The sequence below is a fragment of the Pyxicephalus adspersus genome, chromosome 10 (genome assembly GCF_032062135.1).
Source record: "Pyxicephalus adspersus chromosome 10, UCB_Pads_2.0, whole genome shotgun sequence".
NCBI lineage: Eukaryota > Metazoa > Chordata > Amphibia > Anura > Pyxicephalidae > Pyxicephalus > Pyxicephalus adspersus.
In genome coordinates, this window is record NC_092867.1 from 52857954 (window position 1) to 52871609 (window position 13656).

The window sequence follows — 13656 nt, forward strand, 5'->3', positions numbered from 1 at the left end:
TCCATTTGTGTTGTAGGCCTGCTCCCTTCTTTGAGGTAAATACCATAGCAGTAACCACTGACCATGACTGCAGAGATCACAAAAGCATTACCAAACTTTCCCAGCAGGCTTTTCCTGCCGCTGGGTATTCACTCCAGGAGACTTTCCATGGTACCGATCCTTTCTTTCCTGCAATTGGGTCCGAATGAATTTTTACCCATTATTCCATCCAATTCGAGATCTTCACTTGCCAATCTATTGAAGAGCATGTTTGATTTCCACTTTCAGAAGACTATAAGGATCCCTTATTTCTCTGAATTTGAATCTGGTCCTCTTAGTGTTACAGAGGGCCCTTGCTTGGACCCACAGGGTAGCTTTGCTTGCTGCAATTACCTCAGCTTGGTGAGTGTCTAAAGTGGGAGCTTTCATACTGCAAGGAACCCTTTTTGATCTTGCTTTGGGACAAAGTGGTACTCAGACCTAAGTTTTCCTTTTTCCAATAAGTCTGTATTTCACCCTAAATCTTTTTACTCCTGATTAATTAAAGCTCTCTAAAACTGAGGAGGACAGAATATCATGCAAGAACCTGACTGATCCAGCAAACCTGGAATCGACCTAGTCTAGGATCAAAAATTGTTTTGACCATTGGTAAACCCACCCTGACAAAAAGTATATATTAAAGAAAAAGTTAAAGATATTGATAGTTTGTCATCCAGTTACATTTTACATGGGTCATATTTTACCATTAAATACACACCGATGTGTGTAGAAGGAATTGTTAATATAGAGTTTTGCCTACTATCCAACAATTATACGTTTTGTGTATTTGGTATTTCTGTGGCTGTAAATGCTTACCAGGTCCATAAGCAAATATGCTTTTATCATGCCTGTGGACCAATCTTAAGCTTTTTATATACCAACTTTAGACTCATCCCAACATGTTACTGCTCGATCAGCAGTATGAACAATGGCTTTGTGAAAGCTTGTAGAACTCTATAGGCCGACAACAGTCCCAGTACCAACCTAAGTAAAGTCCCAAAAATTGGTCTGTTTCACCTAATGTCTTTTTCTGGTACTGGGATGTTACCACTATAGGAATCCTGGCAGAAAACTAAGAAAAAGGTATTGGGCTGAACTAGGAAGAAATTTTTTCAACCTGTATATTACCAAAAAAAATGTGAATTCAACTCTGCTTTATTTAAAGAACTATTTATAAAAAATGGTAAATGTATTTCCCTTTAACATGTCACAATATAAATATTAGCCACAAATATTCTATTTGCATATCTCAAAGGCCTGTGTTTAAATTATACTCAAAGCCCATGTGATGGCTTCCAATCATGGGCTTAGCCTTAGAAATTTGCAGAAGACCAGGGTACCAATATCCAATACAAGGGGGAGTCTTGTGTGTTCTGTCACAGCCTGAAGAGGAAAAAAAAACTTTGTAATTATCTTATAATTTTGTAATCATTTTAATCTGTGATTAAACCAACCAAGTTTATGTGGGGGCCTAATCTTGAATAAATCTTTGTTTTTACCTCTCAGACATTTGTGGTGTCCTTCACGTCTTTGTATTCAATATTTTCATATATAGATTCTGGTCTGCTGCCATCTTCCACCTCTGTTACTTAAAAAAAAATTAAAATGTGGATTTAAATGTTCCTAATTTCTTCCACAGAGACAATGTTTCATGTTAATAACTGTACAGGTCTACAAGAAATACCAAGATTTTACTATTATTACTAGAGTTCAGGTAACAGATCACATTGAGTCATACCTTTGTTGAGCATAACTTGTCTTCTTGAAGACCACCAGAGCCCACTCTGAATACCTACAACAAAAGAACAGAAGTATCTGACTTGATGTAATTGAAACAAGAGGTCTCAGTTTTTACATCTTACTTTTTTACATCTAATGGTAACCAGTGCTTGAGGACAATGCGGCCAATTGATGATCCATGGAACTGACCTGATTGCTTTCAGGTATTGGGAGGAAATATTTGTTTTTGGAGGAACATTGTTGTCTTTCTTCCCTCTGGACCACAGCTGAGGATGATGTATGTGATGGGCTGGGATTTTTATACCTTTGGTTATTATGTAACTGTACAAATATGGGTAACTTTCACTCATTGTTATCCTGCACGGGGCCTTGACTTCTGCCCTAGCTGAAACTTCAAATGCACGCCTTTTGTGGGCATTTACCAGTCAACCTGAGTCTCTACCACCCATGGACATGTTTTAAAATATGTGAGGCTTTACAATGGGCGAAAGCATCCAAATATCAACTATGGCAGAAGAGACTAAAGAAAAATTACAGCCACTGGTAACCCACTGATTGCTAGGCATTAGAAGCGTAGTCCTCAACTCCTCAAGGGCTACATACAGTCCACATTTAGATATGTGCTGGATCACCCAGGTTCTCCCATAATAGTCTAGCTTCTCCACCCTTGGAGGACTTTAATGGAACAGACCAAGTGTATGTATGTAGAACTCTAAAACCTCACCTTTCCATTGCACCTTCATGCACCATCCAGCAATGCAAGGAAACAGGATGACAACCCCAAGGCACAAGGGCAACACCAACCAAAGTCTGGAATCTCCAGGAGAGGTGGCAACTGCAAATATCAGGAAGGTCAGTATACTGTAGGTCAATATCTAGGTGCATAGACAAGTCTGTCAATTTGTTTGTATGATAATGTACATTTATTGAGGTTCTGTATATATTTTATTTATTACAGTCAGAACTAAAAATACATTTTTTTGAAAAAATATGTTTTCATCAATTCAAATATTTAATCTAGTAAGTGTGAAATACTACAAATTAGCAATTATGTAGCCAGCCAGTGGGGCAATTGGGATCATGTTTTACAGGTTCTCCAGGACATGCTTTGCTGAGTTTTTTTAAACCTCTTATTTACCGAGGCCAACAGCTCAAGTTCATACACAGTCAAAGCATGCAGGCTGTAGTTGGAGTTCTGCTTTAAATGCTGTATCCTATTTGAATCATTCAGACAGAACAGAAAATAAGGCAATATCTTATGACGTTCTGACTGTTTAATGGGTATAAGACAGAACAGTACGTGGCGAAAAATCCACCTCGCTTTTGTTACCTTGCCCCTCACAAAAGATCCATTGCCGATCAGTGTCGTAGTTTGGGGTTGTCGAACACCATAGACGTGCATCATCTCTTCCTTCTTTTGTGCAGAAATCATAAGATTTTGAGAGGAATACAAAGGGTAGATGACACTTTGCAGTCACAGGGTTTCCATCCTCACCTGTAGATAAAGAGAAAGAAACACTGATTGTGACAGATGACAATAAAAAAAAATTCTGGTTGGTATACTGGGAACAGCTTTAAAATTCAAACACATTTTAAATTATGCACATCATTCTCATTTGTTGGTTACAACAAAACCCAGAGACTCAAGACCCAGAGTATGATACTAAAGAAGAACAGTAATATAAACAAATACCTAACGTCACTGGGATAAAAGAAGCAAGAGTAAGAGGATACAAACTTCAATATGGAAATGGCTGGTATGTTACAATATGGTGCCAGGTTGGATGAAAAGATATATGGGAAACTGAAAAGAATTTGGGAAAAGGAGAATATAGTATAGGGGTAAAGAAGTCATAAGACCTTTGACCTCTGTATCCAGCTTTTATAGCAGATTTGGTTGGTAGCTTCCCTCTGCCTAGGTATACCAGCACTGAGACATAGCAAAGAAAACATGGATACATACATACCTGAAGCAGTACAAAGCTCGAATTTCTGTTCATAGTCCCGCGTCTTAGAGCACCAGTAGGCATGATCCCAACGGCCATTAGGAATGCAAGATGTAAAAGACTGACCCTCGTAATTGAATGGGAAGACACAGTGGCGAGAGGTCACATTTGGACCGTATTCTAAAAAAACATCAAAAGGCATACAGTAAAAAAGCAAATAAAAAACCAAAATAATGGCATACTGAATACCTGGTGCCTCCAGTAAATTTGGAGAATATTAGTATTCATTAAAGAATTCAAGAACCATATCATTTACTAGGGGCCTGGGGAAAACTGGCCTTTATATAGTAATGCATACTTTATAGTTACAGTTAACAGGTAATGAACTTTATATTCTTTCATTATATCCAATCATTCATTAGAGTTACAGTAGGAGGAAGACCTACCTAAACTATCCCAAGACCTAAGTTATATATAGTCGGGAAGGCCCTCACATTACATAACAGTTGGTAGATTTAAAGAAGAATGCATAGTTAAAGAGTAATGTGTGTAGTTTATCACAGATCAGGCAAAGACTGATATGTGATTGGTGTTTAGACTGGAATGGGTGGGGCTTACCAGAAAAGAGTGGTACTTGGAATAGTAGGAGGGGCTTAGTTCCTCATGGGTGATACAAATCAAACAGGGGCTATTCCAGTATGGTCTATGCAGATATAATATAAAGTAGAAGTGAAGCTATAGACAACATATAGAAAGGAGAGTATTGGATTTGGAAAATATTCTTTATTAATAACTTTTAGAAACCGGGTCTCACCTTGGGTCATTTGTACTGTGGCAAACCCCACTGCAATCAGAAAACAGAAATGAAAAATGAAAATGCTTATAAAATTGGTAAGAATACCCCATAGCTTATACACCCATCGTATACATTCCAATTGCCCCACCCTCAAATATGTGTATCATAAGTAAAACTTAATTATTACATTAATATTACCTCAAACAAAAAGAAAAACTTTAAGCTGGGATTTTATTGGCAAAAACTATCTTTATTTTTATTTGTAATAAAACCTAATTAATAAATAGTAAATAAATGTCAATAAAATCACATTGGAATTACAAGTAATATAAATATCCCAGATAAAGGCTAGTTTAATATGTGGGGTTTGCCGAGAACCCTTTCAAAGTTACATTTTATTCCTGTAAGATGGTACAAAATGAATGCCCAACACGTTTTGTAGATAGTGTCTCTGCTTCTTCAGGGGATTAGTCACAGATTTCTAAGGGAAATATATTTACATTTACATTCCATATTAAGACTAATAAAACAATATTACAATTAAAAGTAGCCAAATAGAAAAAAACATATCAAATAGAAACATACAAAGAGAAACTTTTTAAATGATTGATAAACTTCTCCAAATAAAAGAACCAGGAGTCCATACTCCAACCCCCCAGGCAAGCATTTGTTATTTTTGACTATATAAGGTATTATTACAAATTGTAAAAACATTTTTTTTGCCTTACTGCCTGCTTTTACTATGTTTTCAGGTGATTATTCTCTACTTATAGGATATGATATTGAAATCTTACATTATAAAACATTACAAAAATATTTAAATACCTTTTTTTTTCATTGGATATGTTTGTAGTTATTGGAGTATAATATTAGAGTAACTGACACACTATTTTATCTGCACATCTGACAGCATTATGTTTATTGGGAATAGTGAGGGTGAATGTGGTGTTTAGGTGTGAGGTTCTTTCACATGTGTGTAGTCCAATTATTGTGCTTTTTATTGTTAGATCAATCATTTTGTGCACCATTGGTCACAAAAATTGTACATAAACCTTCTTTTTCCAATGCAACAATGCACAGCTGGTTCCTATGTGTACAATTTAGTATGCTGAAACAAAACACGTGCATTGTGGTGCACTGGCAAGGTGTGTTCCAAATTTAGTCCAATGCAACACAGATGTACAGCCAGCCCTAGATTGTGGGCATGCTAGGTGTGCCAAAAATAACTGAATGCCATAGGTGTATCTCTATTTCCCTTTCTGTTGTGTCTTCTGTAATCTCCAAAACACCCACCAACATCTGATGATCTACCTAGATTGTGAGCAAATCCAAGAAATAAAATAGAACTGAGAAAGTTCTGAGTAAAAGTTATTCTTGATGATTGTCCTTGTCTGTGTTCATCCAAAACAAAGTTTTTTGGCACAATTTCCCTTTAACTTAGACCTAAAAGAAGAAAAACAGACAGAACATGTACACTCTTACAGACAAGGGTAAAGAAGTTGATCTTCAGTGGATGCATTGCTGGTACCTCGGTTGAGAAGCAAATTGTGTAATAGTTGACGCCTGGAAATCATCCCATATATATATGGCTGTGTAGGCATTTCAGACGCTGGCATGGCTCTGTCCTGGCCTCTTATCTCGCTCATGCAGAAGGAACTTAAACTATAATTAATAGGGCACAGGACATGGCCAGGAAGCTTTATTGTGCACCATCATGCTCCATACATGTAAGGCTACTCAAACAGAAAAAAACGTCATAGAAATGTAAGTGCTTATGATCAAAGTCACCCATGGGCAATATGTAACCCATAACCTCAATAAACATAACTCACTGTCCGCCATTCTAACCATACGTGACTTCATCATGGCTTTATATAGCCATATGATGGTAGTGCTGAAAATATATAACGCACTTCTGTTCTTGTTGGCGAGAGGTATAGCTCAAAAAACAACATGGTGGTTCTGCCAACTAGTGATCGCTGATCACAAATTTAATTAAGTCTATAAACTAAGCTAGCACTATACATTATGACATTGGGAGGAAAATGTAGCACAACTGTATGATTGTGAACAAAAATGGTAGATTGGCTAGTCTTGCAACTGTACACTTATATTGTGCTCTTATTGCTGGATGGCTTGTGCCACTATACTTTATTATTTACTATTATCAATAAACAGGATTTACATAGCGCCAACATAATTCATAGAGCTGTATATTAAAAAGGGGTTGCAAATAACAGACAGATACAGACAGTGACACAGGAGGAAAAGACAACCCTGCTCAGAAAAGCTTACAAATTAAGAGGTGGGGAAAGTAGCACACAATAAAAGGGTGATATGGATTGGTGAGGATTAAGTAGTCAAGGTTTAAAAGTCAGATAAATACAGGTAGGTAAGTTTGAAAATGTGGGTTTTAGGAGCTCTTTTAAATGTGCAGAAATTGTGCTCTAGAAAAGTATCGGAGCCGTGCGTGTGATGAGGTTATGAGTGAGGAAGTCATTAGTAGGTAATTGGAGGAGCAAAGGGAGCGGCTAGGGGGGTATTTTTTGATCAGGTCAGAAACTGTGGAGGGATTTGAAGACAAAGCACAGGAGCTTGAATTTGATTCTAATGTGAAATGGAAGCCAATTAAATGAATTACAAAGAGATGCAGCGGAAGAGGAGCAGAGGGAAAAATGGATGAGTCTGGCTGCAGCATTCATAATAGATTGTGGAGGAGAGAGTCGGGTTATTGGAATACCACAGAGGATGTTACAGTAGTCAAGACTAGAGATAGGAATCGAAGGTGATGAGACAACATGCTTTAGGGGAGAGTTGAATAATGATGTGTGTGTGAGGAATGTGTCAGATAGAAATTTGGGAGTTCTGAAGATGACGATTTTGGTTTTATCCAGGTTGAGTTTCAGGAATCGGTCAGACATCCATGAGGAGATGGCTGACAGGCAGCGTGAGACCTTATCCAGGACTGAGGGAGACAAGTCAGAGGTGGACAGATAGATTTGAGTGTCATCAGCATACAGATGGTACTGTAAGCCAAAGGAGGATATGAGACTACTGAGAGAGGGGGTGTACAGAGAAAAGAGGACCAGTCCAAGGATTGACCCTTGGGGAACACCAACAGGGAGGAGAGTGGGTGAGGAGGATTTACCATTGAAAGAAACTTGAAAGGAGCGGTCAGACAGATAGGAAGCAAACCAAGAGAGAGCAGTGTCACTGATACCAATGAAGCGCATGATTTGTATTAGAAGGGAGTGATCAACAGTGTCAAAAGCAGAGGAAAGATCAAGGAGAAGGAGCAGGGAGAAGTTGCCTTAAGACTTAGCTCTGATGAGGTCATTGGCCACTTTAGTAAGGGCTGTTTCAATGGAATGGGCAGCTCCAAAACCAGACTGGAGAGGGTCAAGGAGAGAGTTGGTGCTCAGATAGTCGGTGAGACTTTTATAGTCATGGGAATCAAGAAGTTTGGAATATCTGGGAGAAGGGAGATAAGAAAGTAACTAGCAAATAGTTAGGGGTTTCTTCATGTTTGAAAGAAGAGGGGTAGATACCAGTAGTAAGGGAGGGGTTGAACAGTTCGGTTAGTTCGGAGCCAGAGTGGAAGAGAGGGTATGAAGTAGATCAGAGAGAACTGAGTCAAGAGGAGAGGATGAAGATGATGAAAGAAGAGAGACTTCATCCAGAGTAACAGGGCTGAAGGAGGCTAGTGATGATTTACATGTAGAAGGGGTGGATAATATTATTACACAGTATTTACATAGCACTGACATATTACGCAGCACTTTACAAAGTCCATAGTCATATTCCTAACTCCCTCAAAGGGGCTCATAAGCTAATGTCCCTACCAAAGTCATTTGTCATTTACACAGTATAAGGCCAATTTTGGGGGGGAGCCAATTAACCTAACTGAATATTTTTGGAATTTTAGAGGAAACCAGAGTATTCAGGGAAAACCCACACAAACACAGGGAGAACCTGCAAATGCCATGATATTGCCTGGCCAAGATTTGACCCTAAGACCTAGCGCTTCAAAAAGCCAGAGTGCTAACCTCTGACCACCGTGCTACCCATGTCTTTTAGAAGTTTGGAAGGGAGTCAATTGCTGAAAAGAGGCTGCGTGGGTTGGAAAATTAAGAAATGTATGGCAGTGGAGAAATAGTGAGCGGTATTAGGGTGTTGTAGCCTGGCTTTGTAGTTCATTAAGTCAGCACTAAGACCAGATTTCCTCCACTTGCACTCACCTACACTTTTGTGTAAGCGGCCTGTGGTGTGACTGGTTGTGCAAAGGTCAGGGGTTAGCAGCATGGGGGTAGCGTGAGGTGGCAGGGGTGACTTTATCCAGAGCCACAGTAAGAGTGTGGTTAAACTGAGTAACAGCTTGAACTAGGAATGTTATTTTAAACAGAAGGGGCTAGGGACGTAAGGAAGTTCACTATTAGGTTGTGCCCCCATACTGCTGGATAGACCCTTTACTTCTGAATAGTGTTTTCCTGCATACATTTACACCTATATTGCTGGTTAGTTCTGTGTCACTGTATTACTGTGCAGTGTTTTGCACATATACTGTGAATTTACACCACTGAATAGATTTTTGCTCCTATACTGTGCCCTTATACTGCAGGACAGCCCTATGCCCCCATACTGTTAGATGGTCCTCTGGCCTTATACTTCTGAAGTCTTTTGCCTGTATACTGTGCCCCTACACTTCTAAACAGTTTTTACCCCTATACTATGCTTCTATACACCACTGACCTCTCTAGTAGCTGCACGTAAGGTGAACTAAATCTTCTTGTGATATTTAAAGATGAATTCTTCCACCTTGCCTTTACCCAGGGGTCAATGAGGGCTGTGTAAACTGTGTTAATGGCTTGTTCAGACATTCTTTAGTATGCATTGTCTGGGCACAAGTTTACTTGTACTGATCTGACCTATAAAACAGAGATAGGAAAGTGTGATAACGTTAATATAAAATAGGAAAATCTACATATTTAGTATGACCTTATGTAATAAAAGTGCATGGGACCAGGACAGTAAGAAAGACCAATTAAAAATCTGTAACAAAAGTTATTAAATGTACAATAGCCAAACATTTTTTATACATTTTTGAATAAGATATTAGTATTTTTTTAAGTAATATACTGATATTAGATTTTGTTGTAGTCATTGCTGTTGCAGAGAAATTTACTCTATATGATTGGTCTAGGGAGCTATTGTCACTGATGCAAACAGTGACGGGAAATCCAATCAAAAACAAGAGGCAAGGGTAAATTTTAAATGATGATATTTGTTTTCATGACAATTGAAAATTGCAATTGTAACCATTTCAGATAAATATGATATTTATTCCTACCTACCAAACAAACAAACAAACCAGACTCCAAACAGTCCATAAAGTCCTGGATGTCAAACTAGGACAGCGCCTTGTGAACCCATGCAAAATCACTCTGGTTCCAGCTGATATGGGGTATGACACCAAAAGATGGTGGTAAATTTAAAAAAATTGCCTTCTGTCAATTTTAACAGACTGCCTAGGACACATAACTTTGCAACATGTCCAAGGACCAAGTATGATCGCCCAGAACATATAGTTCTGGGTTCAAACACCTGAACTTGTCAAAATAAACCCCCCCCCCCCCCCCCCCATTGAAACTTGAAGCTGCCAATACATACACCACTCATTTCCAATTGGCATTGTGCTGATATAGTCAGCAGAAGAACAAAGAATATAGCTAAGCTGGTATCCATTGGGCCCTACACTACTACTTAGGTAGCCTAGGAAGTCCTGCCATTACACACCTACTGGGACCAAAATCTCACAATATGCATCTAATACTTACCAGGGACTGACAACACAGAGCCTCACAAAACCTGGATTGATGTCAACTTTAACAAAAATTAAACAAATCTATTTCTCAAAAAAGTTAAGCCTAGGTGGAGCTAGCAGGACAGTCAGTCCATGAGGAAGACAGCTATAAACTGAGATTTTTTGAGCCAGGGCTGAAGCTTGACTAACCGTGTTGAGATAAAATAGTGACCTCCCCTAAAGCAAATGGGGGTTCACCACTTAATATGCTACAGAATACGCTGTTTCAATTTATAGAATCAAAAAAAAAAGTAAAACAACACTCAAAAAGTGAAGATTTACGAAGCTATATGGAGCATCTAAATGTTAATTGTGCCAAATCCGCACTTGAAAATATAATATTTGTCTTGCATGGCTCCTAACACCTGCAGCCCACTTACTGGTGTGAGGGTCCCTAGACATTCCTGTGCCTTGAGTGTTGTTTTTGATTGGTTGTATATCTTCAATGTGACTGGCTAAGGCACTGCCGCTTCTGACAACTGGTGTAACCAGATTTGAAGTGACATTTGGTGATATCACTACTGTGCCACTTACTAGAGAGAAACCTTCATTGTATATGTCTCCCTGCTCCTGCAACATTCAATTTAAGCATATGGTTTTATATATAATAGAGGATTTCCCTTCACCGGGCTTGAATCTAATTCGTTTTGAGCCACCTCTGATAAATTATAGAGAAAAATTGCAAAGTGGCCAGAACAAGATTTTGAGGTTTAGAATTTCATTGCAAGTCTTTATGTATGTATACATATATACTATATTATACATATATAGTTACTAGTGACACAATAATCTCCAAATTTAAGGGGTAAGATGTGTATGTTTAGGTATTTACCTACATGCACACTATATATAAATGCAAACTAAGTTTACCTGTATACACACTTTATATAGAGCCCATCCTCTTTTCAAGAAGAGTAAACTACACATAACCCTCCCAACAATCCCAAGGTTCCACACAGAAGCATTGAATCACCTAAAAGCGTCTCATTTTTCTTCACTAATCCTACCCAACCCCAAGTAAGTCATAGATTCTCCCTATTATTTCTTTTATATTACCTCTACCCCTATACCGTGATTGATACTAACAACCTTTTATAAATAAATAAAGGTACATACAGCCTGTTTGTCAATACAACATCCTTCTATACTCCATTTGGAAAATATACCTCCCATCATCACAGTGCTAACACTTACATCTGTTGATATTACTGTATGTACTATGCATTTATATCTCAAATTATTAGAAAGTACGTGTAAGGATTTGTATGTAAATAGATTACAACCTGTTGTTATAGGCTTGTTTAGATATGCATTACCCATAATGTAACTATAAACTAATAAATAACACTATTATCGAATGCTAATTGAAAATGATTATGTTTATTGTTGTTGTACCTATATATACTTGATTGATGTTCATAGATGCTACTATTATGTACATACTTTCCTGCTCATATAACAACCGCCACAATCGTACCCCTGAAGAAGCCTATTTGGCGAAACATGTCGGGACATGCACAACCTATTCTGTCCTACACTTTGATTTCTAATCACTGTACGGCAGCAGAATATTTATGTATAGTATAGTTATCCCATTCCTGTGAATGTTAACAAGATCAGGGATAGAACACGAATATTAAATATTAAATAAGATTAACTGTAATCTGTAATACTGAATCTTTGATGTATAAATACATAAAGTCTCAAAACCTAGTTCTTTCCATTTTGCAATTTTTGTATATAAGGATATGATGTTTATGAAACTCTATTGCTGATTTTTGAATATTCCTCCATTATTTGTCAGATTGCTGGTCATCGGGTGTACAGAATTGGTAGCATAGACCTTCTCCACTACCAAAAAAAAAAAGCCCGCAGGGAATACCTATGGCTAGTCCAAAGTTTTCTGCTTTTCTGGGCATGGCATCCAGGGATCAGGTCTTCATTAAGAATGAATTTATTTATTAAAAGGGCACTTATTTTGGAAAATGTATAGTATGTCTACAATTTATGCCACAAATGTTGAACAAGATTGAAGAATTTTTTTCCGAGCTAGAATTATTTTATTATTATTATAGAGCTATTAATAGTTAAGAGAGGTGAGAAGACAATTGGGCGAGCTCATTGATAATGCAAGAGATAAGATTCTTAGCTGTGGTCATCAGAGGTAACCTCAATTGTTGTTTAGACCTAGAGTTCTTCTTTAAGAAAATCCAACATAGTTCAAGTTTTCCTAAGGAGGGTTGAGGATATACTGTTCAGATGCTGACAATACTTTCCACCCGATAACTTCAAGCCAACCTGCAAATAGAGTAACCCATGGGTACTTGACGCAAATCCAGTCTCTTTTAGGCAGTCACACTGTAAAGAAAATTGGGAAAATTGATTTTTTGCACAGATTTCTGGAATATGTAGCTCCTGCATTGCCAATGATCTCCTGTACAAGCAGAACTGGAATATAGCAGTCATGTGACCACCACCCAAACAATAAGAGAATTATTGAAAACCATGCCTTTTATCAGACAGCTTTACTCAACAGGAACTAATATGAAATCTTTTAAATTGAGGGAAATGTCCTTTTAGACAGTTATCTGAAGTCCTGTTGGAATTCTTTAATCGCTATTGCTAACCAAATGTGGGGGTATTGGTTTTACTCATCCCAATAAACAATGTTTAAAGATCAATAATTGTTTCTATGTAGTTTGTAATTTTATATACACATATTACACTTATTGCCATCAACTAACCACCACTAATGTAAAAGGGCACTACATTGGCCACCACTGAAATAATGGGGCACTACATTGGCCACCAATCTAAAGGGGCACTACACTATTCTCTGTCAATTAAAGGTGCACTACAATAACTACCACTAATGTAAAAAGGCACTACATTGATACCCACTGATGTAAAGAGGGCACTAAATTGGCCACCAATCTAGGGGGGGGGGGGGGGAAACTAACCACCACTTATGTAAGGGAGCACTACAATAACCTCCTAAGGGGAACTGCTTGAACCACCACTATAAGGGCTCTGCACTAAACACCAGTCTAAGGGGGCACTTTATTGGCTACCATTGCAAGTTGGCATCACAATGACCACCAATGTAAGAGGGCATTTCAGTGCAGGGTATCACACCGACCACCTCTAATGTAAGTGGGGACACCCCACCAAATACCAGTGTAAATGGCCACTACATTGGCCACCACTACACTGACCCATATAAGGGGACAGTACATTGACCTCAAACGAGGGCAGTTCTGCATTTCCTATGTGGTCATTATTATTTATATAATTTC

The 13656-nt window shown here is 38.1% G+C and overlaps 1 protein-coding gene across 3 annotated transcripts; it reads right to left on the minus strand.

Moving 5' to 3' along the window:
* Window positions 1-1157: 1157 nt before the first annotated feature.
* Window positions 1158-6161, minus strand: LOC140339631 (matrix metalloproteinase-9-like). Of its 3 annotated transcripts, none has more exons than XM_072424400.1 (8): window positions 6029-6161; window positions 4519-4548; window positions 3726-3884; window positions 3089-3253; window positions 2483-2593; window positions 1757-1810; window positions 1518-1600; window positions 1158-1401 (listed from the first exon to the last, which is right to left on the minus strand). In XM_072424400.1, exons 1-7 carry the CDS (start codon window positions 6144-6146, stop codon window positions 1521-1523), a joined length of 717 nt encoding a protein of 238 aa, XP_072280501.1. In that variant the 5' UTR covers window positions 6147-6161; the 3' UTR covers window positions 1158-1401; window positions 1518-1520. The 3 variants fall into 3 exon arrangements, with proteins under 3 accessions (XP_072280501.1, XP_072280499.1, XP_072280502.1); XM_072424398.1 differs by having other exon boundaries at window positions 1518-1606; XM_072424401.1 differs by having other exon boundaries at window positions 1518-1606; window positions 5983-6106.
* Window positions 6162-13656: the final 7495 nt, after the last annotated feature.

What these genes read in the sequence shown, in the direction of transcription:
- LOC140339631 (XM_072424398.1), bottom strand. Translation starts at nt 6,146, where the DNA reads ATGAGCGAGATAAGAGGCCAGGACAGAGCCATGCCAGCGTCTGAAATG. An exon ending in CAATTTGCTTCTCAACCGAG is followed by an intron (nt 4,549 to 6,028) that starts GTACCAGCAATG and finishes TTCTGATTGCAG; the next exon opens with TGGGGTTTGCCACAGTACAA. An exon ending in CATGAAGGTGCAATGGAAAG is followed by an intron (nt 1,811 to 2,482) that starts GTGAGGTTTTAG and finishes CTTTTGTTGTAG; the next exon opens with GTATTCAGAGTGGGCTCTGG.